The 25255-nt window shown below is 45.3% G+C and overlaps 1 protein-coding gene across 3 annotated transcripts in view; it reads left to right on the forward strand.

Annotated features, from left to right (window-relative positions):
* The window catches only part of nox4 (NADPH oxidase 4), a 117674-nt gene that overhangs the window by 47293 nt on the left and 45126 nt on the right, over positions 1 to 25255 (forward strand). For all 3 annotated transcript variants that reach the window (XM_004912170.4, XM_012958029.3, XM_012958031.2), the window contains 2 exons: positions 3879 to 3939; positions 18722 to 18803. In XM_004912170.4, coding sequence (XP_004912227.2) covers positions 3879 to 3939; positions 18722 to 18803 — 143 coding nt within the window. The remainder of the gene's footprint in view (positions 1 to 3878; positions 3940 to 18721; positions 18804 to 25255) is intronic.

Below are 25255 nucleotides of genomic sequence, written 5' to 3' on the forward strand. Positions count from 1 at the left end.
CGTGGGTGTGTAGAGCGCACACAGAGGGGCAGAGAGCTCTACATGCAGTACAAGAGATACTCATTACTGCCAAAGGGTTGCGCCTGTGATTAATGGCCCCCTGGGTTACAGCTTACTCAGCAGCACTGACGTTGGTTAATGGGGGCCCCTCGCTGCCCAGAAGGGAGTAGGGATTCAGGACATGACACTGCTGCTTTCCTTGTTTAATGATAAGGCAATAAGGTGTTGGGAATAGGCCGAAGATATATGTATGTATGTATAACTTTATTTATAAAGCGCCACAAGGGGACGCAGCGCTGTACAATCTTACAGAATACAAAATTACACACAGGGAGGACAAGTGATATAATAAATAAATACAATAAATACATATATGTATATATATATATAAGTGCCATGTGGTATGAGACACAGTAGGAAGGAGGGTAGAAGAATATCTGACACTGCATTAGAATTTCAAGGTAACAAGGAGTAGACTGGCCCCTCCCACATCCCCAAAAACTAAAGAGAATAAAAAACAAAAGCACCACCCCCCACAGGGTTATCGTTTTTGAATCATTTCCTTTCTTCTTCCGACTCTTTCCAGCTTTCAAATGGGGGTCACCGACCCCGGCAGCCATAAACTATTGCTCTGTGAGGCGTCAATTTTATTATTATTGTTACTTTTTATTACTTATCTTCCCATGCAGGCCCCTCTCCTATTCATATTCCCATCTCTCATTTAAACCACCGCCTGGTTGCTAGGGTAAATAAGACCCTAGCAACCAGATAGCTGCTAAAAACGCCAAATGGAGAGCTGCTGAACAAAAAGATAAATAGCTAAAAGCCATACAAAATAAAAAAATTAAGACTAACTGCAAACTATCTCAGATTATCAATGTCATGATACAGACAGGAAGGGGGTGCCACTGGGAGTGTGATGTCATCATATTAAAAGTTAATTTGGATGTGAACTACCCCTTTAAAGGAACAGGTTCAGTGTAAAAATGAAAATGGGTAAAACAGCTCAAAATAGAAAATATTTGTAATATAGTTAGTTAGGCAAAAATGTCATCTATAAAGGCTGGAGTGGGCAGATGTCTAACATAATAGCCAGAACACTACTTCCTGCTTTCAGCTCTCTAACTTCTTAGTTAATCAGTGACTTTAGGTGGGGGCACATGGGACATAACTGTCAGTTAAGGTGGCCATACACGCACCGATAATATCGTACGAAACCTCGTTTCGTACAATATTCGGTGCTTGTATGGTATGTCGGCGAGTCGACTAATATCGAAGGAAGCTGCTGATATCGGCCGACTCGCCGATCGGACCAGTTTGAAAATTTTGATCGGGCGCCTGACCAAAATTCTCCCTTCAGCGCTGAATCGGCAGAAGGAGGTAGAAATCCTATTGTTTCTACCTCCTTACCTGCCGATTCAGCCCTGAATGGTGTGTGGCGGATCTGACGATGAAACATCGTCAGATCGCCACGTGTATGGCCAGCTTTAGTTTGTGAGCATGCAGGTCAGATTCAAATGCAAATTAACTGACAGTTATGTCCCATATGGCCCGCCCTCAAGTCACTGATTGGTTACTGACTGCTAACAGCTTAGAGAGCTGTAAAGAAGGAAGTAGTGTTCTGGCTATTATGTTAGACATCTGCCCACCCCAGCCTTTATAGATTCTGTTTTTCTATTCTATTGAACATATTTTTAATTTTGCCCAGTTTCATTTTTACACTGAACTGTTCCTTTAAGCTGAATACACATGGAATGATAAACGCTGCCAGCTGAGTTCCTCCAGAGCAAGCCGGCAGCTTATTGGCCCATTCATGTAGTCCACCTAGACACTAACTATAAGCCTGTAGGACTATTGGCGGCAAGCAGATGGGAAACACTTGCCTCTATTAGAACATCAGTTCTACATCCCAGGGGCCCCTCTGCCCGCTTAATTAATATATATGTGCCAGGTTACTGTTTGAGCTTGGCCATGCTGCTCGTCTGGCAACAGGGGGCACAACAAGATCACAGAGACCTGGAAGGCCAGGGGTGAAGTGAGCAACTCGTGAAAGATTTGTAATTACAGTATTTATTAGGTAGGAAAACATATATATATATATATATATATATATATATATAACTATTCAATGAAATTTACAGTTAAACATTATCAGTCTAATTGGCCAAAGCATGTTTAGCCAGTAAAGAGCCAGATGTTCCCTGCCGCGTCCATCAGAGGCCCAGCTGTACATTCAGTGCAAATATACTGTATATAAAAAGGCATTTGACACCCACACACAAGGATGTTTTTGTTTTTATCTGCATTGTTTCGATGTTGTTTACAGTCAGAGCACCAATTTAAAGGGAAACTATCATACTGTGGATGGGGGGGGGGAGACAAAGATGTGAGCTTTTTGGAGGTGGGTGTAAGTATATGTCAATGGTAGCATAGCTAGAATGCTGAATAGCACTCAATAGTAAGAAATCCAAGTCCGGCTTGGGACTCCTCCAGTTACATGGGAATAGGAGAAACAATAGGTTAGCTGAAAGCAGTTCTAATGTGTAGTACTGGCTCCTTCTGAAAGCTCAGACTCAGGCACACTTTACTGCTGCGTTGCAAGTTGGAGTGATATCCCCCCCCCCTCACCCCCAGCAGCCGATCAGCAGAACAATGGGAAGGGAGCAAGATAGCAGCTCCCAGTAGGTATCAGAATAGCACTCAATAGTAAGAAATCCAAGTCCGGCTTGGGACTCCTCCAGTTACATGGGAGTAGGAGAAACAATAAGTTAGCTGAAAGCAGTTCTAATGTGTAGTACTGGCTGAAAGCTCAGACTCAGGCACACTTTACTGCTGTGCTGCAAGTTGGAATGATATCCCCCCCTCACCCCCAGCAGCCGATCAGCAGAACAATGGGAAGGGAGCAAGATAGCAGCTCCCAGTAGGTATCAGAATAGCACTCAATAGTAAGAAATCCAAGTCCGGCTTGGGACTCCTCCAGTTACATGGGAGTAGGAGAAACAATAGGTTAGCTGAAAGCAGTTCTAATGTGTAGCGCTGGCTCCTTCTGAAAGCTCAGACTCAGGCACACTTTACTGCTGCGCTGCAAGTTGGAGTGATATCCCCCCCTCACCCCCAGCAGCCGATCAGCAGAACAATGGGAAGGGAGCAAGATAGCAGCTCCCAGTAGGTATCAGAATAGCACTCAATAGTAAGAAATCCAAGTCCGGCTTGGGACTCCTCCAGTTACATGAGAGTAGGGGAAACAATAGGTTAGCTGAAAGCAGTTCTAATGTGTAGCGCTGGCTGAAAGCTCAGACTCAGGCACAATGCACTGAGATGGCGCCTACACACCAATATTACAGCTACAAATACATTTGTTGGTTCAAGAATAACATTTTAAATGGCAGAGGGAATTATTTGCTATGTAACAGTGCGATTTCGAAATAAAAAGTGCCCAATAAAAATCATGACAGTATCCCATTAAGTTTGTAAATGACCCCTAGGACCCATGGCAAAATATATTTAGAGACCTGATCAGCCATTCATTTTGCTTTGCACAAATATACATTTTGAGTACGTATTTTTTTTTTTTATATTATTTATATATTGCTATGTTTAAGCAGAGATAATGTTCTGTACCCAGTCTTATCTGTGTCTTAGACTTACAGATAAGATGGTTTTATTATACAGGAGGGTTAATTTACTACAAGGATCAGTGCACACAGGAGTAAATTGCCCCCTATGACAATGACATAAATGGGACGTGTAGGCGGTAGAAATACCCGGTGTGGATTGTTATATCTATGACGCCATGGGGTGGGTGCCCTGTACTAATGCTCTTCATCTTCCAGCTGTTGTATAACATTCCTTAATCGGTTTATTCATTTATTTTGTAGTGTCCTACAGAGTCGAAGGCAACATTCGCAATTCACATTAAAGTGGTGGGAGACTGGACGGGTAAGTACTGGGCATTATTATCTCCAAGCCAAAACTGCAATGTAACAGTCGCTGAAAGGTTGGGAAAGATGCCAGTACACCATTCCTATTCATTTGTTGAAGGCCAATGAATGGCCAGTTCTCCAGGGGTTGTCAACTTGTTTGGCACACCCTGTAAACTGGTGGGGGCACCTTCACCCCCCAGAGATTCCTATCACTAACCTTGGATACCAGACTAAGTTACTTGTCAGTAGAGCACCATGCTGCCATCTTTGTTTCTCAGTAGACCTGAGCCAACACCCAAGGGGCCTATAAATCTGACTGATTTTTTTATACTGGGCATGAGCTGGCTTAGGGCAATGCAAGAAAACACTGGGTGTTCTACTGTATTTACAAGTACCCCAGGCTGGGGCACTATAATCACTGACCTGGTAAACCAGGAAAGCCCATATTCTCTTTCATGGAAACACCAGCCCATGGTAAAAATGTGCCACCACCACCTTCTCTCCTATTCCCCTGTGCCAGTTTAAGCTGGGCATACTAAGCTACAACTCCTTATAGCTTTCAAATGGGGGTCACCGACCCCGGCAGCCAGAAAACTATTGCTCTGTGAGGCTGCAATTTTATTGTTAATGTTACTTGTCTAACTTATTTTTCTATTCTGGTCCTCTCCTATTCATATAACCGTCCCTCATTTAAACTGCTCCCTGGTTGCTAAGGTAATTTAGACCCTAGCAACCAGATAGCTGCTAAAACTCCAAATTGAAATACTGCTATACAAACACTGAAATAATTAAGAAACTACAAATAATACAAAATGAAGACCAATTGTAAACTGTCTCAGAATATTACTCACTCTACATTATAGTAAAAGTTAACTCAGAGTTGAACAACCCCTTGAATGTTTGGAATGGATGAGTAAAGCTCTAGTAACTACTGTGCTGTGGTTCAAGCCATAACCCCTATAATCTTCATTCACAGGCCTAGACTATATTAAAGTGTATCTAATGGGGCCCCTGGGCTGGCAGTTACTGGGAATGGTAGTTCTGTAGCAGCTGGAACCCTACAATGTTCCCGTCCCATTTAAACTCTATTGCTATTTAAGTTTGCGTTATAACATGCAGTATCGAGTGCAGATGTCATAAGGGCCAATTAAGATGGCAAGACTGCTAATTATCTAATCATGATCTGTTGCCCCTGACAGCCGTTTATCACAAACCTGTTTTTAGTGAGAAGTTCTTTGCCAAAAAAACCACCACAAACCTAAATATATCAGCAAAATAAGCTACTGAGTCAGATCATTTCTCCCGGCCCAGCGTTACTGCACAGAGCTGATTTATGGATCACTGACAACTTTTAGGCATTTTAATAAATCCGTTCCACAGAATAAACTTAAAGTTGGAGAGGGTTTTTATTCTCAACACATGAGGAATCAGGGTCAGAACAGCCAACTCCTTGCTCTGAGAGCTGAATATGAATGACATATACAGTTTTACTGAAGATTATTGCTAGGCTTTTGCTATTTTTTTTGCTCTATCACCTTATATTTCTTCTCATTCCCACTCTCACATTTTATCTCGTTTACCTAAAATGCTATGGGATAGCAGGTATAGTAGGGAGAGATGGTGCCTATAGTAGCAGTGGGGGGATAATAGCCTCTGGGAAGGGACTGGGGCTGTGGGATAGCAGGTATAGTAGGGAGAGATGGTGCCTATAGTAGCAGTGGGATAATAGCCTCTGGGAAGGGACTGGGGCTGTGGGATAGCAGGTATAGTAGAGAGAGATGGTGCCTATAGTAGCAGTGGGGGGATAATAGCCTCTGGGAAGGGACTGGGGCTGTGGGATAGCAGGTATAGTAGGGAGAGATGGTGCCTATAGTAGCAGGGGGATAATAGCCTCTGGGAAGGGACTGGGGCTGTGGGATAGCAGGTATAGTAGGGAGAGATGGTGCCTATAGTAGCAGTGGGGGGATAATAGCCTCTGGGAAGGGACTGGGGCTGTGGGATAGCAGGTATAGTAGGGAGAGATGGTGCCTATAGTAGCAGTGGGGGGATAATAGCCTCTGGGAAGGGACTGGGGCTGTGGGATAGCAGGTATAGTAGGGAGAGATGGTGCCTATAGTAGCAGTGGGGGGATAATAGCCTCTGGGAAGGGACTGGGGCTGTGGGATAGCAGGTATAGTAGGGAGAGATGGTGCCTATAGTAACAGTGGGGGAGATAATAGCCTCTGGGAAGGGACTGGGGCTGTGGGATGGCAGGTATAGTAGGGAGAGATGGTGCCTATAGTAGCAGTGGGATAATAGCCTCTGGGAAGGGACTGGGGCTGTGGGATAGCAGGAATAGTAGGGAGAGATGGTGCCTATAGTAGCAGTGGGATAATAGCCTCTGGGAAGGGACTGGGGCTGTGGGATAGCAGGTATAGTAGGGAGAGATGGTGCCTATAGTAGCAGTGGGGGGGATAATAGCCTCTGGGAAGGGACTGGGGCTGTGGGATAGCAGGTATAGTAGGGAGAGATGGTGCCTATAGTAGCAGTGGGGGGATAATAGCCTCTGGGAAGGGACTGGGGCTGTGGGATAGCAGGTATAGTAGGGAGAGATGGTGCCTATAGAAGCAGTGGGGGGATAATAGCCTCTGGGAAGGGACTGGGGCTGTGGGATAGCAGGTATAGTAGGGAGAGATGGTGCCTATAGTAGCAGTGGGATAATAGTCTCTGGGAAGGGACTGGGGCTGTGGGATAGCAGGTATAGTAGGGAGAGATTGTGCCTATAATAGCAGTGGGGGGATAAAAGCCTCTGGGAAGGGACTGTGGCTGTGGGATAGCAGGTATAGTAGGGAGAGATGGTGCCTATAGTAGCAGTGGGATAATAGCCTCTGGGAAGGGACTGGGGCTGTGGGATAGCAGGTATAGTAGGGAGAGATGGTGCCTATAGTAGCAGTGGGGGGATAATAGCCTCTGGGAAGGGACTGGGGCTGTGGGATAGCAGGTATAGTAGGGAGAGATGGTGCCTATAGTAGCAGTGGGATAATAGCCTCTGGGAAGGGACTGGGGCTGTGGGATAGCAGGTATAGTAGGGAGAGATGGTGCCTATAGTAGTAGTGGGGGGATAATAGCCTCTGGGAAGGGACTGGGGCTGTGGGATAGCAGGTATAGTAGGGAGAGATGGTGCCTATAGTAGCAGTGGGGGGATAATAGCCTCTGGGAAGGGACTGGGGCTGTGGGATAGCAGGTATAATAGGGAGAGATTGTGCCTATAGTAGCAGTGGGGGGATAATAGCCTCTGGGAAGGGACTGGGGCTGTGGGATAGCAGGTATAGTAGGGAGAGATGGTGCCTATAGAAGCAGTGGGGGGATAATAGCCTCTGGGAAGGGACTGGGGCTGTGGGATAGCAGGTATAGTAGGGAGAGATGGTGCCTATAGAAGCAGTGGGGGGATTATAGCCTCTGGGAAGGGACTGGGGCTGTGGGATAGCAGGTATAGTAGGGAGAGATGGTGCCTATAGTAGCAGTGGGATAATAGTCTCTGGGAAGGGACTGGGGCTGTGGGATAGCAGGTATAGTAGGGAGAGATGGTGCCTATAGTAGCAGTGGGGGATAATAGCCTCTGGGAAGGGACTGGGGCTGTGGGATAGCAGGTATAGTAGGGAGAGATGGTGCCTATAGTAGCAGTGGGGGGATAATAGCCTCTGGGAAGGGACTGGGGCTGTGGGATAGCAGGTATAGTAGGGAGAGATGGTGCCTATAGTAGCAGTGGGGGGATAATAGCCTCTGGGAAGGGACTGGGGCTGTGGGATAGCAGGTATAGTAGGGAGAGATGGTGCCTATAGTACCAGTGGGGGGATAATAGCCTCTGGGAAGGGACTGGGGCTGTGGGATAGCAGGTATAGTAGGGAGAGATGGTGCCTATAGTAGCAGTGGGGGGATAATAGCCTCTGGGAAGGGACTGGGGCTGTGGGATAGCAGGTATAGTAGGGAGAGATGGTGCCTATAGTAGCAGTGGGGGGATAATAGCCTCTGGGAAGGGACTGGGGCTGTGGGATAGCAGGTATAGTAGGGAGAGATGGTGCCTATAGTAACAGTGGGGGAGATAATAGCCTCTGGGAAGGGACTGGGGCTGTGGGATGGCAGGTATAGTAGGGAGAGATGGTGCCTATAGTAGCAGTGGGATAATAGCCTCTGGGAAGGGACTGGGGCTGTGGGATAGCAGGAATAGTAGGGAGAGATGGTGCCTATAGTAGCAGTGGGATAATAGCCTCTGGGAAGGGACTGGGGCTGTGGGATAGCAGGTATAGTAGGGAGAGATGGTGCCTATAGTAGCAGTGGGGGGGATAATAGCCTCTGGGAAGGGACTGGGGCTGTGGGATAGCAGGTATAGTAGGGAGAGATGGTGCCTATAGTAGCAGTGGGGGGATAATAGCCTCTGGGAAGGGACTGGGGCTGTGGGATAGCAGGTATAGTAGGGAGAGATGGTGCCTATAGTAGTAGTGGGGGGATAATAGCCTCTGGGAAGGGACTGGGGCTGTGGGATAGCAGGTATAGTAGGGGGAGATGGTGCCTATAGTAGCAGTGGGGGGATAATAGCCTCTGGGAAGGGACTGGGGCTGTGGGATAGCAGGTATAATAGGGAGAGATTGTGCCTATAGTAGCAGTGGGGGGATAATAGCCTCTGGGAAGGGACTGGGGCTGTGGGATAGCAGGTATAGTAGGGAGAGATGGTGCCTATAGTAGCAGTGGGGGGATAATAGCCTCTGGGAAGGGACTGGGGCTGTGGGATAGCAGGTATAGTAGGGAGAGATGGTGCCTATAGAAGCAGTGGGGGGATAATAGCCTCTGGGAAGGGACTGGGGCTGTGGGATAGCAGGTATAGTAGGGAGAGATGGTGCCTATAGTAGCAGTGGGATAATAGTCTCTGGGAAGGGACTGGGGCTGTGGGATAGCAGGTATAGTAGGGAGAGATTGTGCCTATAATAGCAGTGGGGGGATAAAAGCCTCTGGGAAGGGACTGTGGCTGTGGGATAGCAGGTATAGTAGGGAGAGATGGTGCCTATAGTAGCAGTGGGATAATAGCCTCTGGGAAGGGACTGGGGCTGTGGGATAGCAGGTATAGTAGGGAGAGATGGTGCCTATAGTAGCAGTGGGATAATAGCCTCTGGGAAGGGACTGGGGCTGTGGGATAGCAGGTATAGTAGGGAGAGATGGTGCCTATAGTAGTAGTGGGGGGATAATAGCCTCTGGGAAGGGACTGGGGCTGTGGGATAGCAGGTATAGTAGGGGGAGATGGTGCCTATAGTAGCAGTGGGGGGATAATAGCCTCTGGGAAGGGACTGGGGCTGTGGGATAGCAGGTATAATAGGGAGAGATTGTGCCTATAGTAGCAGTGGGGGGATAATAGCCTCTGGGAAGGGACTGGGGCTGTGGGATAGCAGGTATAGTAGGGAGAGATGGTGCCTATAGTAGCAGTGGGGGGATAATAGCCTCTGGGAAGGGACTGGGGCTGTGGGATAGCAGGTATAGTAGGGAGAGATGGTGCCTATAGAAGCAGTGGGGGGATTATAGCCTCTGGGAAGGGACTGGGGCTGTGGGATAGCAGGTATAGTAGGGAGAGATGGTGCCTATAGTAGCAGTGGGATAATAGTCTCTGGGAAGGGACTGGGGCTGTGGAATAGCAGGTATAGTAGGGAGAGATGGTGCCTATAGTAGCAGTGGGGGATAATAGCCTCTGGGAAGGGACTGGGGCTGTGGGATAGCAGGTATAGTAGGGAGAGATGGTGCCTATAGTAGCAGTGGGGGGATAATAGCCTCTGGGAAGGGACTGGGGCTGTGGGATAGCAGGTATAGTAGGGAGAGATGGTGCCTATAGTAGCAGTGGGGGGATAATAGCCTCTGGGAAGGGACTGGGGCTGTGGGATAGCAGGTATAGTAGGGAGAGATGGTGCCTATAGTAGCAGTGGGGGGATAATAGCCTCTGGGAAGGGACTGGGGCTGTGGGATAGCAGGTATAGTAGGGAGAGATGGTGCCTATAGTAGCAGTGGGGGGATAATAGCCTCTGGGAAGGGACTGGGGCTGTGGGATAGCAGGTATAGTAGGGAGAGATGGTGCCTATAGTACCAGTGGGGGGATAATAGCCTCTGGGAAGGGACTGGGGCTGTGGGATAGCAGGTATAGTAGGGAGAGATGGTGCCTATAGTAGCAGTGGGATAATAGCCTCTGGGAAGGGACTGGGGCTGTGGGATAGCAGGTATAGTAGGGAGAGATGGTGCCTATAGTAGCAGTGGGGGGATAATAGCCTCTGGGAAGGGACTGGGGCTGTGGGATAGCAGGTATAGTAGGGAGAGATGGTGCCTATAGTAGCAGTGGGGGGATAATAGCCTCTGGGAAGGGACTATGGCTGTGGGATAGCAGATATAGTAGGGAGAGATGGTGCCTATAGTAGCAGTGGGGGTGGTAGAAAAGATGGCCAAAGATGAAGGTTAATGGGGGTTGTTGTTAGTGGTAGTTCAACCTTAGCTGAAGGACTATAAGTTGAACATTTCTATATAAATAAAAAATAATAGAGCTGTGCCAGTCCTTGTTTCCAGTTACAACAGCCCTTCTCTCACCTCTTCTTCTCGATTTCCTTTCTTCCTTTGTGGGTCGTTTCTCATTGTTTACTTAACTGGCTGTGGAACATCATTGTATTTTTATACCATCAAAGATAACTGAAAATTAATGATATTCCTTTGAAAATAGTCCGGCTCCCAGGGGAGCCAATGGAAGAGCACATGGCTGGGGTTAGATGAAGGGATTTCATCGGATATTGCCTCTATCATCTCTAAATCATCCCGCTGTATTGGGATGGAAGTTTAGCTTTTGACTTCATTATATTGCAGTTTTTTGTAACCCTCTGCATTCCGGCAGTGGTGGGCAACTCAAAAAGATATTAAGCAGCACATTTATTTAATTATATAGATTGTAAGCTCTACGGGGTAGGGACCTCCATCCTCTTGTGTCTTTGACTCTTAACTTATTGCAACTGTATCTTGTATTTATCTGTATTTATTGTTATACTGTGTATTTATCTATTATTATCTTAATAACCCCCTGTTTGTATTAATGTATTCTACTGTACAGCGCTGCGTACATAAGTAGCACTTTATAAATAAAGATATATACATACATTTATGCCATAGGGTTACATATGCAGAGACCTGTGGAAGTCAATAGTACTGCAGGGCCAGGCCCATAGTGCAAAAAACTGGCTAATTGTGCCCATTTTTAGCACTTTATACACTGCCCTGCGCTTAGCTAATGACCCCCATTATTGCCAAAAGGAAACAGTCATTAATCACAAACATTTGGGGCTATTGTCTTGGTGCTGAGGAATACAAGTACCGTTCCCTATACTGTGTCTCGGCCAAACAAAATGGCTCCTTCCAAAATTGGACTGTCCCAAGTCAAAACCAGAGAAGTGGCTATATTAATCTCTATGTATTATTACATAAGTATAGTAATTTATATAGTGGCTCAGTCCGTGCAAAGAATCATGACGATGAAGCCCATTTATGCTTCGGGTATTTAGAATAAAAGAATGTAATTTTCCTTTCAAATCACAAAAATAAAATGGACTTGAGACAGAATGGCTGCGATACTGTACAAAGAGCCGCGCCAAGCGTCGGACCTTAGATTCGGCTGAGCAGCCATACGAGACGCTGAATTTCCAATGGATCTGGCTTGTAGCGCAGAAAGAGAAATGGCAATTGAACAAAAACTGCCGGAATCTAATTATTTTCATGATTCCATTTCCCACAATGCAGACTGATAAGCTCTGAAGGCGCCGTGCCCAGTAGAATCATCCATGAAACCAGCTGCTGTTGAATTATAAATACTGTCATCTCCGGCTGCCCCACTTCTCCTGCAGCGGCCATAAGGGAGTCACTTCATAAGGACAGTTGTCATTGTCACAAATGCTAGGAATGGCCACTGCTTGTATATGAAGGCATTAAACACTATAATGTCCAAATGGACCCAGATAGGGGCAACTGCTCACACATTATAGTGCACCACAGGGCAGCAGTTGTTGTCAAGCAGGAGTTCCAAAAATATTAGGGAGAGAAGGACACAATGGAGGCAACAAAATTGTCCAACCTCCAGCTTTGTTGTCCAACCTCCAGCTTTGTTGTCCAACCTCCAGCTCTGTTGTCCAACCTCCAGCTCTGTTGTCCAACCTCCAGCTTTGTTGTCCAACCTCCAGCTCTGTTGTCCAACCTCCAGCTCTGTTGTCCAACCTCCAGCTCTGTTGTCCAACCTCCAGCTTTATTGTCCAACCTCCAGCTCTGTTGTCCAACCTCCAGCTCTGTTGTCCAACCTCCAGCTTTATTGTCCAACCTCCAACTCTGTTGTCCAACCTCAAGCTCTTGTTAACCAAAAGGTAGCTGGAAGTTGAGGGCAACCTCCATCTGACGTATAGGGAGATTGGAGCCAAAACCTTTTTCCATTGCCAGAGCTTCCTTGTTATCTAGCTCCAACTCCACAATAGCCATCTCCCATACAAACGAAGTCTAGAGGTTAAAAGGACTAATTTCAGTGTATTCGTTTAATTAAAATGGATGAAGAAATATAGGCATCCCCAAGAAGTGCAAGTGCCAGACCCATCCCAAAGAGTGAACAGATGAGAAGCCTGCTTGGCAGAATTACTGTTCTTTAGGGGTAGGCATAGTGGGGACACTCAAGTGATGTAGTTCCTGTATGGGAGTGTTCAAGGGAACCCTTGGGATAAACAGGACTCTGGTAGTATAAGGAGCTGGAGTGGAGCTGGGTTCATTATCTTGGATCATGTAAGAGAACATATTGTGTAGAAAACAAGTATGTGCCAGTGCATTATACTCTCTTAAATATAGAAGGAACATGCTTTAAAAAAGTTGTATTTGGGGCTGATTTATAGAAAATTTCCCCAAAAACCCTACTAGTCCCGCCCATCTGCTCTACTTAGTTTTCCCAGTCTGTGCTGGGGGGCCGGTGGCACTCAGCAAACTGCACTGTAGAATAGGAACCAATCAACTGAATTGCTTGTGTGACTGCAGGGCTGTGATTGGCTATCCCCCTCCTACTGTGCTTCTGGCAGTGACCATTAGGACATGCCCACCTCATATTTGAAACATGGACAAGGACAGTAGCAGATATATAGGGAGTTCACCATTTTTAAAGTGAATGATAACTTTTAGTCCTGAGGGAAACCAGCACCATAAAGTATTTATTATTGCCTACCAGATTAGGGTTTTTTCAGTTATATGTCTCCATTAATTTCAGATGGGGGTCATAGGTCTAGAGCTCAGAGGGTGTTTCTGAGCTTGGCGGGTGTATCTAAGGTTGTATCCCAGCCAACACGAATCAGTAATCATATTGTGTACGGGAAGTATATACTATAAAAAATATATTTTTATTTTTTATACTAAATAGTTGGATGTGCAGTAGGGCATAGTAGCTGAATAAATAGGGGATTGTAGCCGGACAAACAATAAATAAATAAAGCAGGTACATTTTATATGACTTGCCTTAGGCGTGACTTAGTTAAAGCTGTCAAGCCTAAGGACAACTTTGTGCTTATTCATTGGGGTGAGCTGCCTTCTATGAATAAGATATATTCCCTATGTTGTGCCTATGGGTGATTTTACAGAGCTCCTGTCCTAAGAACAGTTCATACAAATAGTAACAACTACTAAAATAAAAGGAGAGCTGCTAAATAATAGCTAATACTGCTTGAATTCCCATACTGGCCAGACCCCCTTTTTGGAACATTGTGTCTGCCGAAAACTAGACCGGACTAATCAAAACCACAACGAACTTGGCAGCTATTACAATAGTCTTACTGTAGGTGGCGCTAATGTTGGTCAGGCTTTAAAGCCTCCAGAAACTATATATATACATATTATTCAAGAAATGCCTTGCTGTTTTAATAAATGACAAGGCTGGATGTAAAATCAACGTGCCATACCTCTCAGCTGCATTGAGACACAGTTGGCTGGATATCCCGTGTTGGGCTGGAACCAAGGAAACACTGAGATGCTAAACACTGCTCCAACCTGCTACCTGCTATTAGGAACTACAGCCAAAATACTGAACTTAGAATATAAAAGTTATACTGGGTACACAGGAGAAGATAAAGTCAGCCAGGTAGATAGAATTCAAAGCTATCCCACCACCCCACAGCATTCTTAGCTATCCCACCACCCCACAGCATTCTTAGCTATCCCACCACCCCACAGCATTCTTAGCTATCCCACCAACCCACAGCATTCTTAGCTATCCCACCACCCCACAGCATTCTTAGCTATCCCACCACCCCACAGCATTCTTAGCTATCCCACCAACCCACAGCATTCTTAGCTATCCCACCACCCCACAGCATTCTTAGCTATCCCACCACCCCACAGCATTCTTAGCTATCCCACCACCCCACAGCATTCTTAGCTATCCCACCAGCCCACAGCATTCTTAGCTATCCCACCACCCCACAGCATTCTTAGCTATCTCACCGACCCACAGCATTCTTAGCTATCCCACCAACCCAGAGCAATACTAGCTATCCCACCACCCCACAGCATTCTTAGCTATCCCACCAGCCCACAGCATTCTTAGCTATCCCACCACCCCACAGCATTCTTAGCTATCCCACCGACCCACAGCATTCTTAGCTATCCCACCAACCCAGAGCAATACTAGCTATCCCACCAACCCACAGCATTCTTAGCTATCCCACCACCCCACAGCATTTTTCTCATTCCACTACCCTACAGTGTTCTTTCCTATTTCATCACCATGGACCTTTTTATCTATCCCACCGCCCAATCTTATCTATCTCACACCCCCCCCCCCCCCCGCAGCATTTTTTGCTATCCTGCCCGCCCACAATATTCTTAGATATCCCACTACCCCAGAGCATTCTTAGCTATCTGTCAGTCCTAGTATTCTAGTGGGGCAAATAAATCACTATTTATACCACTGCTACAAAAGCATCCCAGAGTTTTTGTAATTGACGTGGCTCAGTGTTCCTTTCCCTACTGGTTCCCATGTGTAATATCGCTGCTCCCTTCCTAAAATCCTTTGCTGGACGCACCCACTTTTGGCACAACATTAATTACTAGTCTTTTGCTTCTCTTCCAGTCCTTGCATTTTCCTGTCTTCTCCAGTTTACAAAAACAGATCTGTGCTGTGTATAATGTTAGCCTTATGGCACATGTAGTGTTTGTTCTGTTTGCTATTCAAGTCAATGGCAGAAGGCAGGAGCAGTGACAGGTACTGGTGCAAACATGCTACACGTGCCGTAATCCTTATTATGCACAATGGCTTCCCTTCAATAATGGAACAACCTTCAATTCCAGAGTGAAAATCAATATTATATATTTCTCTCTCCCTGAGCTGTTACAACAAATCTATGGTGGTAAAATAAAGCAGTAAAGAGGTTTCTATCTGGAATGGAAAGGTCAGCATAAATGCACATCTATGTATGAATTGGGCATATGGGAAGCATAACAAGAATGTAAACAGTGAGTATAAAACCACTTTATTAACATTAAAAAGGTCATCTTAAGCAAGTGTTGTATTAGATATATATGTTGATGACCTTATCAAATCAAAAATATAAAATCAAAATATAAAAAACATATGGGGAGTGGCACAAGCATAAAAAAGTTCTTAGGGAGTGACCAATAAGGGCTGTGATTGGTTATTTGGTAGCATTATGTTGACTGACAGCTTACAGAAGCCTATGTTTGGCAATACACATGGTCCTTGTGCCTCAAAAACTTGCCTTGATGTCAGAAATTCAAAAATAAGCCCCTGCTTTGAGGCCACTGGGAGCAACATCCAAGGGTTGGGGAGCAACAAGTTGCTTCTGAGCTACTGGTTGGGGGATCACTGCCATAAACAATGCCAATAGTTTGTTTTGGCACTTGGGAATCTAAAATGCTTGAATCAGCTTCTTAAAATGGCCTTACACATTCCGAGTAGTTCCAAACAATTATTGGTCTATGTATGGTGCCCTGCTGAGCTTGACCATTGGGTTTTAGTCAGTCAGGTTGGAAAATGTCATCTGTCAATGAGTATGTTGATTAATTTATGGCCCATCTGGCAGATGAGCTAATGAAAAGGAGGATCTAAGCAATAGGAATGTAGCCATACTGAGCAGAGCATAAAATGATCTGAATCCCATGTGTGGCCCCTTGTACTCAAGAGCCAGTCAGGTGAAGAAGGTATGTGGTCGGCCTATGTATGGCCACCTTTACACTAGACTTAATCTATCCTTAAAGGAGCAGTAACACCAAAAAATGAAAGAGCTTTCAAGTAATAATTGGTGTGTTTGCTACAGTAACACTACTATAATTTATATAATAAGCTGCAGTGTAGCCCCGGGGGCAGCCATTCAAGCTGGAAAAAAGGAGAAAAGGCACAGGTTACATAGCAGATAACAGATAAGTTCTGTAGAATACAATGGTGTTTTATCTGTTATCTGCTATGTGCCTGTGTCTTTTCTACTTTGAATGGCTGCCTCCATGGCTACATAGCAGCTTATTTATATAAATTATAGTAGATTTTCTGAAGTAAACACAGATCTTCTCATTGTGGCCATAGGCCAAACACACACAGTAGCCAACATCCATTTGGACTATGTAGCAATCGGTTTTAGCTCTGGCAGGTTGGCCAAAGTACGGCTACTTTAACTGATATATAGTCTTACAACCATACAATTTCACAATACAGTGTGGGAAAGTGACTAGGCTGGACATTAGGAGGCATCTAATGACTTACAGGCACCTTGCTTATTGTGCAATAACTGGCATCACTCAAACCCAGACTGGCAATCTGTGGGTTCTGGCAAATGCCAGAGGAGCTGCTGTAAGATGCCAAAGGCAGTCATTGTTTAGTGGGCCAATGGGGTTTTTTTTGGGCCTCTGTGTACTTGTAGTGCCAGGGCCCATTTTGACTCCCAGCAAAGACCTGGCAGCGCCACTATAGGACAAAAGAAAGTATAAAAAAATGTTATGAGTATTATTTTTCTAGAGAAGTTCAGCAAAACTCTGATTCACAAATTCTGTTATTTTGTGCTTGGAGACAGTTTGAAAATGTATCAGAGAAATGGAATGTACTGCCCTTCTCTGCTAGGCCTCTGCCGGGTCTCTGCTAGGTCTCTGCTAGGTCTCTGCTAGGTCTCTGCCAGGTCTCTTCTAGGTCTCTGCCGGGTCTCTGCCGGGTCTCTGCTAGGTCTCTGCTGGGTCTCTGCCAGGTCTCTGCTAGGTCTTTGCTAGGTCTCTGCCAGGTCTCTGCTAGGTCTCTGATAGGCCTCTACTAGGTCTCTGCTAGGTCTCTGCCAGGTCTCTGCCAGGTCTCTGCCAGGTCTCTGCAAGGTCTCTGCTAGGTCTCTGCCCGGTCTCTGCTAGATCATGGGGGCGAAGGCTGCAAAAGGCAAATGAGAGCAGTTGGGATGTTATTGTGCCGTTTCAATGAACGCTCTCATACCAGGCTGGCATTTATATAGAATCTCTCACAAGTGTCAGGTTGGATTTATATTTGGGGAAAGATATGGGAGACGCAGGTAATTGGCTTGGATTTCAAATGCCGTTCTCTGGTCCTCATATCAACTAATAAATGGCAATGCCAGTCCCAGAAACCAGCGGTAATAAGAGAAGAATAGGCACTAGAGAAAAAGTTGATATTTAACAGCTGAGAATAATATAAGAAAAAAGGATATGAGAATAAACCTTCAGTTCTGATTTTGTGGAGCAAGTTGTTACAGCAAGAGCCATCGGAAAATGGACCAAGTGCTGATATACCATCATTATACTTTATATACAGAGCTGTCATCAGTGTATAATATGGGCTGGTACATGAAAGGAACAGGGTGGTGCCATAATGTGGCTGGGAGGGGACATCATGGGGTTGGGGACTGAATAGACCGAGGGTGGTCATACATAGTGGTGGGAAGTGGGTCAGGGGAAATACCAACCACAGCTTCATGGTTCAGCTATGAAGGGAGTCATAGTAAGAAAATGGGATTGTACTTACATTTAGTAGTATCTTACTCACTGCTAAATGAGTTTTAATTCTATGATCTTTATTGTAAGATTGATCCAAGAAACTGTAATCCAAAAAGATATTTCCTTGAGGTAAAAACAAAATACCTTCACACCCTAGGCTGGAGGAAAGAAGAATGGGATACAAGATGGCCAACCCGATGATCACATGGCTCACTAGTAACCAATGACATGACTTGGGCTAGCAAGTTAAACATGCTGCACTACAGGAATGTAACACTAGATGGCTCTATACTGAGTCGAATAAAGATGATAATGTAAGACTGTGGCTATCTATAAGTATATATAAAAAAAACTATATATGCCCAGTGGGGCAGTACAGGGAGCAACCATGTTATCCCGCTAGTCAGCGAAATGAGAAACCTTTGTTTTACACTGGGACCAACTGAGCTTCCTTTATCCCATTCACATCATTGGCAAAAAATATTTTTTACACCTATATCATTGAAAATTATCTTTAAGAAGTAGTGATCTATGTATTTGGTGAGATATTACATGGTTTTATTGACTATTTTATGGGGACAAAATGTGTAGAGCTCCAGGTTCATTCAAAGGTCCTTCCACCTAAGGGTAAATAACTTATCTGAAAGTCAAGTCAGATTCTGGTTCTGTTCCATTGCAGCCCTATGATTGTGAAATGGCTAATTCAGTTTTGAAGGGATACTGTGTATATTACAGACTATATAATTGCTTTCATTTACTTTGCAATGTAACAAAAATGAATTTTCTTCTAACAGAAAGATTTTATGAGTTGCTGGAATCCCATCTCACTGCCGGCACAGAAATACTCCCAAAATGTCAGCAAAGAAAACACCCAAAGTAAGTCAAACTCTTAAGTCAGTTCTTTGGACTTGTGTGTCTTATGGTTCTTTGGTCAATTCATGGTATTTGGGATGTATCATGCTGCTGAGCCTCATGTGCTAAGATTGGGGCTAAACTGCACCAGTACAGTAACCAATAGTCACCAACCAGCTACTGGAAATAACAGACCAGTCAAGTGTAGAGGTTTTTTGATCGTACAAACCCCCCTTGTTTTATTTTCTGTGTAAATAATAGTGTTTTACATACAGTATATAGAAACATTGGTACAACTATGACTATGCTATAGTTTGGGGTACCCAGGACACTCACCCCAAAGGTCACCCTAAATGAATATCCGGCTGGGCCCCCTTAGCCCATAACAAGGTTACAGATATATAGAAACATTGGGGTAACAGTCACCCTGCTATAGTTCCAGGGGTACCCAGGGCACAAATAAGCACTCACCCCAAATCCCCCCCTAACTGGCCTTCAGGCTGGGCCCCCTTAGCCCATAACAAGGTTACAGATATATAGAAACATTGGGGTAACAGTCACCCCGCTATAGTTCCAGGGGTACCCAGGGCACAAATAAGCACTCACCCCAAATCCCCCCCTAACTGGCCTTCAGGCTGGGCCCCCTTAGCCCATAACAAGGTTACAGATATATAGAAACATTGGGGTAACAGTCACCCTGCTATAGTTCCAGGGGTACCCAGGGCACAAATAAGCACTCACCCTAAATCTCCCCCTAACTGGCCTTCAGGCTGGGCCCCCTTAGCCCATAACAAGGTTACAGATGTATAGAAACATTGGGGGTAACAGTCGCCCCGCTATAGTTCCAGGGGTACCCAGGGCACAAATAAGCACTGACCCCAAATCCCCCCCTAACTGGCCTTCAGGCTGGGCCCCCTTAGCCCATAACAAGGTTACAGATATATAGAAACATTGGGGTAACAGTCACCCCGCTATAGTTCCAGGGGTACCCAGGGCACAAATAAGCACTCACCCCAAATCCCCCCTAACTGGCCTTCAGGCTGGGCCCCCTTAGCCCATAACAAGGTTACAGATGTATAGAAACATTGGGGGTAACAGTCGCCCCGCTATAGTTCCAGGGGTACCCAGGGCACAAATAAGCACTGACCCCAAATCCCCCCTAACTGGCCTTCAGGCTGGGCCCCCTTAGCCCATAACAAGGTTACAGATATATAGAAACATTGGGGTAACAGTCACCCCGCTATAGTTCCAGGGGTACCCAGGGCACAAATAAGCACTCACCCCAAATCCCCCCTAACTGGCCTTCAGGCTGGGCTACCTTAGCCCATAACAAGGTTACAGATATATAGAAACATTGGGGTAACAGTCACCCTGCTATAGTTCCAGGGGTACCCAGGGCTCAAATAAGCACTCACCCCAAATCCCCCCCTAACTGGCCTTCAGGCTGGGCCCCCTTAGCCCATAACAAGGTTACAGATATATAGAAACATTGGGGTAACAGTCACCCTGCTATAGTTCCAGGGGTACCCAGGGCACAAATAAGCACTCACCCCAAATCCCCCCCTAACTGGCCTTCAGGCTGGGCCCCCTTAGCCCATAACAAGGTTACAGATATATAGAAACATTGGGGTAACAGTCACCCTGCTATAGTTCCAGGGGTACCCAGGGCACAAATAAGCACTCACCCCAAATCCCCCCTAACTGGCCTTCAGGCTGGGCCCCCTTAGCCCATAACAAGGTTACAGATATATAGAAACATTGGGGTAACAGTCACCCTGCTATAGTTCCAGGGGTACCCAGGGCACAAATAAGCACTTAATAAGGATGTATAGTGGATATCAATTCAGTAATATTCTTGGGGATTTAGTCCTGTTAATGTCTTGTTATTGAGATTTGCTCTAGATAATGTATAAGCCAATGCAATTTGATCTCTTTGGAGAAAGCATTTAAGCAGTTTGGCAGCTTCCAAATACGTTTTATTTATTCGCTGTATATTCTGACCACTTCATTTGAGCTCGGCAGGGAGTTTATTTTTAACACAAAAGAGAAATGAAATCTTAATTTTCCTAGTTCGTATTTTTCTTCGGAAACAGAGTCATTTTACCAATGAGAATGAACCCCGTTGGGCAGTAAGACGGAATCATTCTACAAACTGAGGTTAATACAAAAGCAACAATTCCTTTTCACCTTTCTCAATAGGTTCCTTTATTACGACTGATTTATGACAACCAGGGTATTAATTCAGGTTGTTGTGAGAGAGACCGGAGACATGTTCTTTCTCTATTTAGCTAAATTATATTGTTTACAAGTGTTTGGCCGAACATTACACACAGGGCAACGTCAGTAACCGCTAACACCAAATAAATCATTCATTGGAATTGTCGGGCAGTGCCGGCTATTACTGCTCTCTGTGAGTAAATATAATGTATTCCGTACGGACTTTTTTTCTGTCTTTTCCAACCTGTTGTGGTGAAATGAACTTTAGACTTTAGGTGTTGACAACCTGGGTCAAAAAAGCCCTATAACTTATATATATAATATAGGCATTTTTAGTTTACCCTTGATGGAGAGCTGAAGGCTATGAGACAACATGCAAGTTTATTACTAAGGATTGAACTTTGCTACTTGCAGTAATTAACTGTATCATTGCTGTATCCATATTAGACCAGATTTAATGTTTGCTCTTAGCCTGATATGTTGTTTTACATATTTAGCAGAACAAAACAATTCGGTAAAATTCATTTTGTTATGGAAGTACCTCTTGTAGAAAAAAGAATTTAATATCATTATGGGAACTAGGGATGTAGTTAAACTACAACTTGACACCAGCAGAAAGCACTAATATATAACATTACTGTCTACAGCTTTCCTTCCAGACTCCATCTACTGCCATATTGTCTCTCTCTTGACTTCCTGTCTCTATCTTGTCTTTCTGTCTGGATTTTTCCTACTATCTCCAATTTGCATTACAGTCACCAACATGATCTACTGCCACCAACTTGCCCTACTGTCTTTATCATTCCCACCTGCCCCCATCTTGCCCTATTGTCACCATCTCATCTTTCTGTCTCCATCTTGCCCTACTGTCTCCATTTTGCTTTACTGTTTCTTGCCCTACAGCTTTCTTCTTGCCTTCCTGCCTGCATTTTTCCTACTTTCTTCATATTGACTTACTGTCACCATCTTGCCCTACTGTCTTTATCTTGCTCTATTGTCTCCATCTTGCCCTACTGTCTTTATCTTGCTCTATTGTCTCCATCTTGCCCTGCTCCCTTTATCTTGCTCTATTGTCTCCATCTTGCCGTATTCCCTTTATCGTGCTCTATTGTCTCCATCTTGCCCTACTGTCTTTATCTTGCTCTATTGTCTCCATCTTGCCCTACTGTCTTTATCTTGCTCTATTGTCTCCATCTTGCCGTATTCCCTTTATCGTGCTCTATTGTCTCCATCTTGCCCTACTGTCTTTATCTTGCTCTATTGTCTCCATCTTGCCCTGCTCCCTTTATCTTGCTCTATTGTCTCCATCTTGCCGTACTCCCTTTATCTTGCTCTATTGTCTCCATCTTGCCGTACTCCCTTTATCTTGCTCTATTGTCTCCATCTTGCCCTACTGTCTTTATCTTGCTCTATTGTCTCCATCTTGCCGTACTCCCTTTATCTTGCTCTATTGTCTCCATCTTGCCCTACTGTCTTTATCTTGCTCTACTGTCTCCATCTTGCCATACTCCCTTTATCTTGCTCTATTGTCTCCATCTTGCCCTGCTCCCTTTATCTTGCTCTATTGTCTCCATCTTGCCGTACTCCCTTTATCTTGCTCTATTGTCTCCATCTTGCCGTACTCCCTTTATCTTGCTCTATTGTCTCCATCTTGCCCTACTGTCTTTATCTTGCTCTACTGTCTCCATCTTGCCATACTCCCTTTATCTTGCTCTATTGTCTCCATCTTGCCCTACTGTCTTTATCTTGCTCTATTGTCTCCATCTTGCCCTACTCCCTTTATCTTGCTCTATTGTCTCCATCTTACCCTACTGTCTTTATCTTGCTCTACTGTCTCCATCTTGCCATACTCCCTTTATCTTGCTCTATTGTCTCCATCTTGCCCTACTGTCTTTATCTTGCTCTATTGTCTCCATCTTGCCCTACTGTCTCCATCTTGCCCTACTGTCTTTATCTTGCTCTACTGTCTCCATCTTGCCCTACTGTCTCCATCTTGCCCTACTGTCTTTATCTTGCTCTACTGTCTCCATCTTGCCCTACTGTCTCCATCTTGCCCTACTGTCTTTATCTTGCTCTACTGTCTCCATCTTGCCCTACTGTCTTTATCTTGCTCTACTGTCTCCATCTTGCCCTACTGTCTTTATCTTGCTCTATTGTCTCCATCTTGCCCTACTGTCTTTATCTTGCTCTACTGTCTCCATCTTGCCCTACTGTCTTTAACTTGCTCTATTGTCTCTATCTTGCCCTACTGTCTTTACCTTGCTCTATATCTTGCCCTACTGTCTTTATCTCGCTCTATTGTCTCTATCCTGCCCAATTTCTCTCTCCATTTTGCCCTACTGTCCCCATCTTGCCTTTTTGTGTCTATCTTGCAGTACTGTCACCATTATGTTGTACTGTCTGCATCTTGCCCTACTGTTATCATCATGTTCTATGTTCACCAGTCTCTCATAGGCAACCTTGAGCTTAGACCTTGACCCTTTAGATGTAGTTAAACTACAACTCTACAGCCCAAGGACTGCAAGTTGGGCAACATTGACAAGTGTTACTTTCTCCATCCTGCATAACTATCTCCATCTTGCCTTTCCATCTCAATCTTGCTCCATCAAACAGTGTTTCCAGTCTGTGCCTGGCCCCTCTGTCTCGATCTTGCTCCACATCGCTTGCTCTCTGCCCTCTCTAGCTCTAGCACTCCTCTGCATCACTGCGGGGCTCTACCTGTTTGGATCCCCTAACAATAGCCCTGATGGCTGCTATTGAAGAAAACTGTGAGCTTCCAGAAATACATTTTATCCATTGCTTCCAGCACATCAATGATTTTTTACAGAAAGTAATGAGCCGTTGTACAGACATTTGTCCCAGTCGGCAAAACAGAAGAAACAAGTCAACTGTGTATTCATTTTGGAACGTTTAAGCGTTGGAGACAGATCTCCATCATGGATTATTACAGTTACTTGAACACTGGAACTGCTCAGAGTTATTGGTACTACTGTGCCCAGTGATACAGGGAAAATGCTGTCCTGACAATACTCCCTGCTTTATAGCTCCCGTATAATATGCATTGCTCTGTTTTATGCGTAATACTTTCAGTTTATCGGGGGACCAGACACAATTCTTAAACTCTAGGAACTAGTTACAGATATAACCAATGCCCACCTTAGTAATGCAATCTGCACATTATTGCAACTATGATTTTTTCCCCTTTGTTCATTTTTAATTGTCACAAACAGCCAAGTACCCCGTTATCAGTAATATGGACTAGAATATAACTATACACTCTTTACTATACCTGCTATCCCATTGCTATTATAGGCACCATCTCTCCCTACTATACCTGCTATCCCACAGCCACAGTCCCTTCCCAGAGGCTATTATCCCCCCACTGCTACTATAGGCACCATCTCTCCCTACTATACCTGCTATCCCACAGCCCCAGTCCCTTCCCAGAGGCTATTATCCCCCCACTGCTACTATAGGCACCATCTCTCCCTACTATACCTGCTATCCCACAGCCCCAGTCCCTTCCCAGAGGCTATTATCCCACTGTTACTATAGGCACCATCTCTCCCTACTATACCTGCTATCCCACAGCCCCAGTCCCTTCCCAGAGGCTATTATCCCACCACTGCTACTATAGGCACCATCTCTCCCTACTATACCTGCTATCCCACAGCCCCAGTCCCTTCCCAGAGGCTATTATCCCCCACTGCTACTATAGGCACCATCTCTCCCTACTATACCTGCTATCCCACAGCCCCAGTCCCTTCCCAGAGGCTATTATCCCACTGCTACTATAGGCACCATCTCTCCCTACTATACCTGCTATCCCACAGCCCCAGTCCCTTCCCAGAGGCCATTATCCCCCCACTGCTACTATAGGCACCATCTCTCCCTACTATACCTGCTATCCCACAGCCCCAGTCCCTTCCCAGAGGCTATTATCCCACTGCTACTATAGGCACCATCTCTCCCTACTATACCTGCTATCCCACAGCCACAGTCCCTTCCCAGAGGCTATTATCCCCCCACTGCTACTATAGGCACCATCTCTCCCTACTATACCTGCTATCCCACAGCCCCAGTCCCTTCCCAGAGGCTATTATCCCCCCACTGCTACTATAGGCACCATCTCTCCCTACTATACCTGCTATCCCACAGCCCCAGTCCCTTCCCAGAGGCTATTATCCCCCACTGCTACTATAGGCACCATCTCTCCCTACTATACCTGCTATCCCACAGCCCCAGTCCCTTCCCAGAGG

Source organism: Xenopus tropicalis, chromosome 2 (genome assembly GCF_000004195.4).
Source record: "Xenopus tropicalis strain Nigerian chromosome 2, UCB_Xtro_10.0, whole genome shotgun sequence".
NCBI lineage: Eukaryota > Metazoa > Chordata > Amphibia > Anura > Pipidae > Xenopus > Xenopus tropicalis.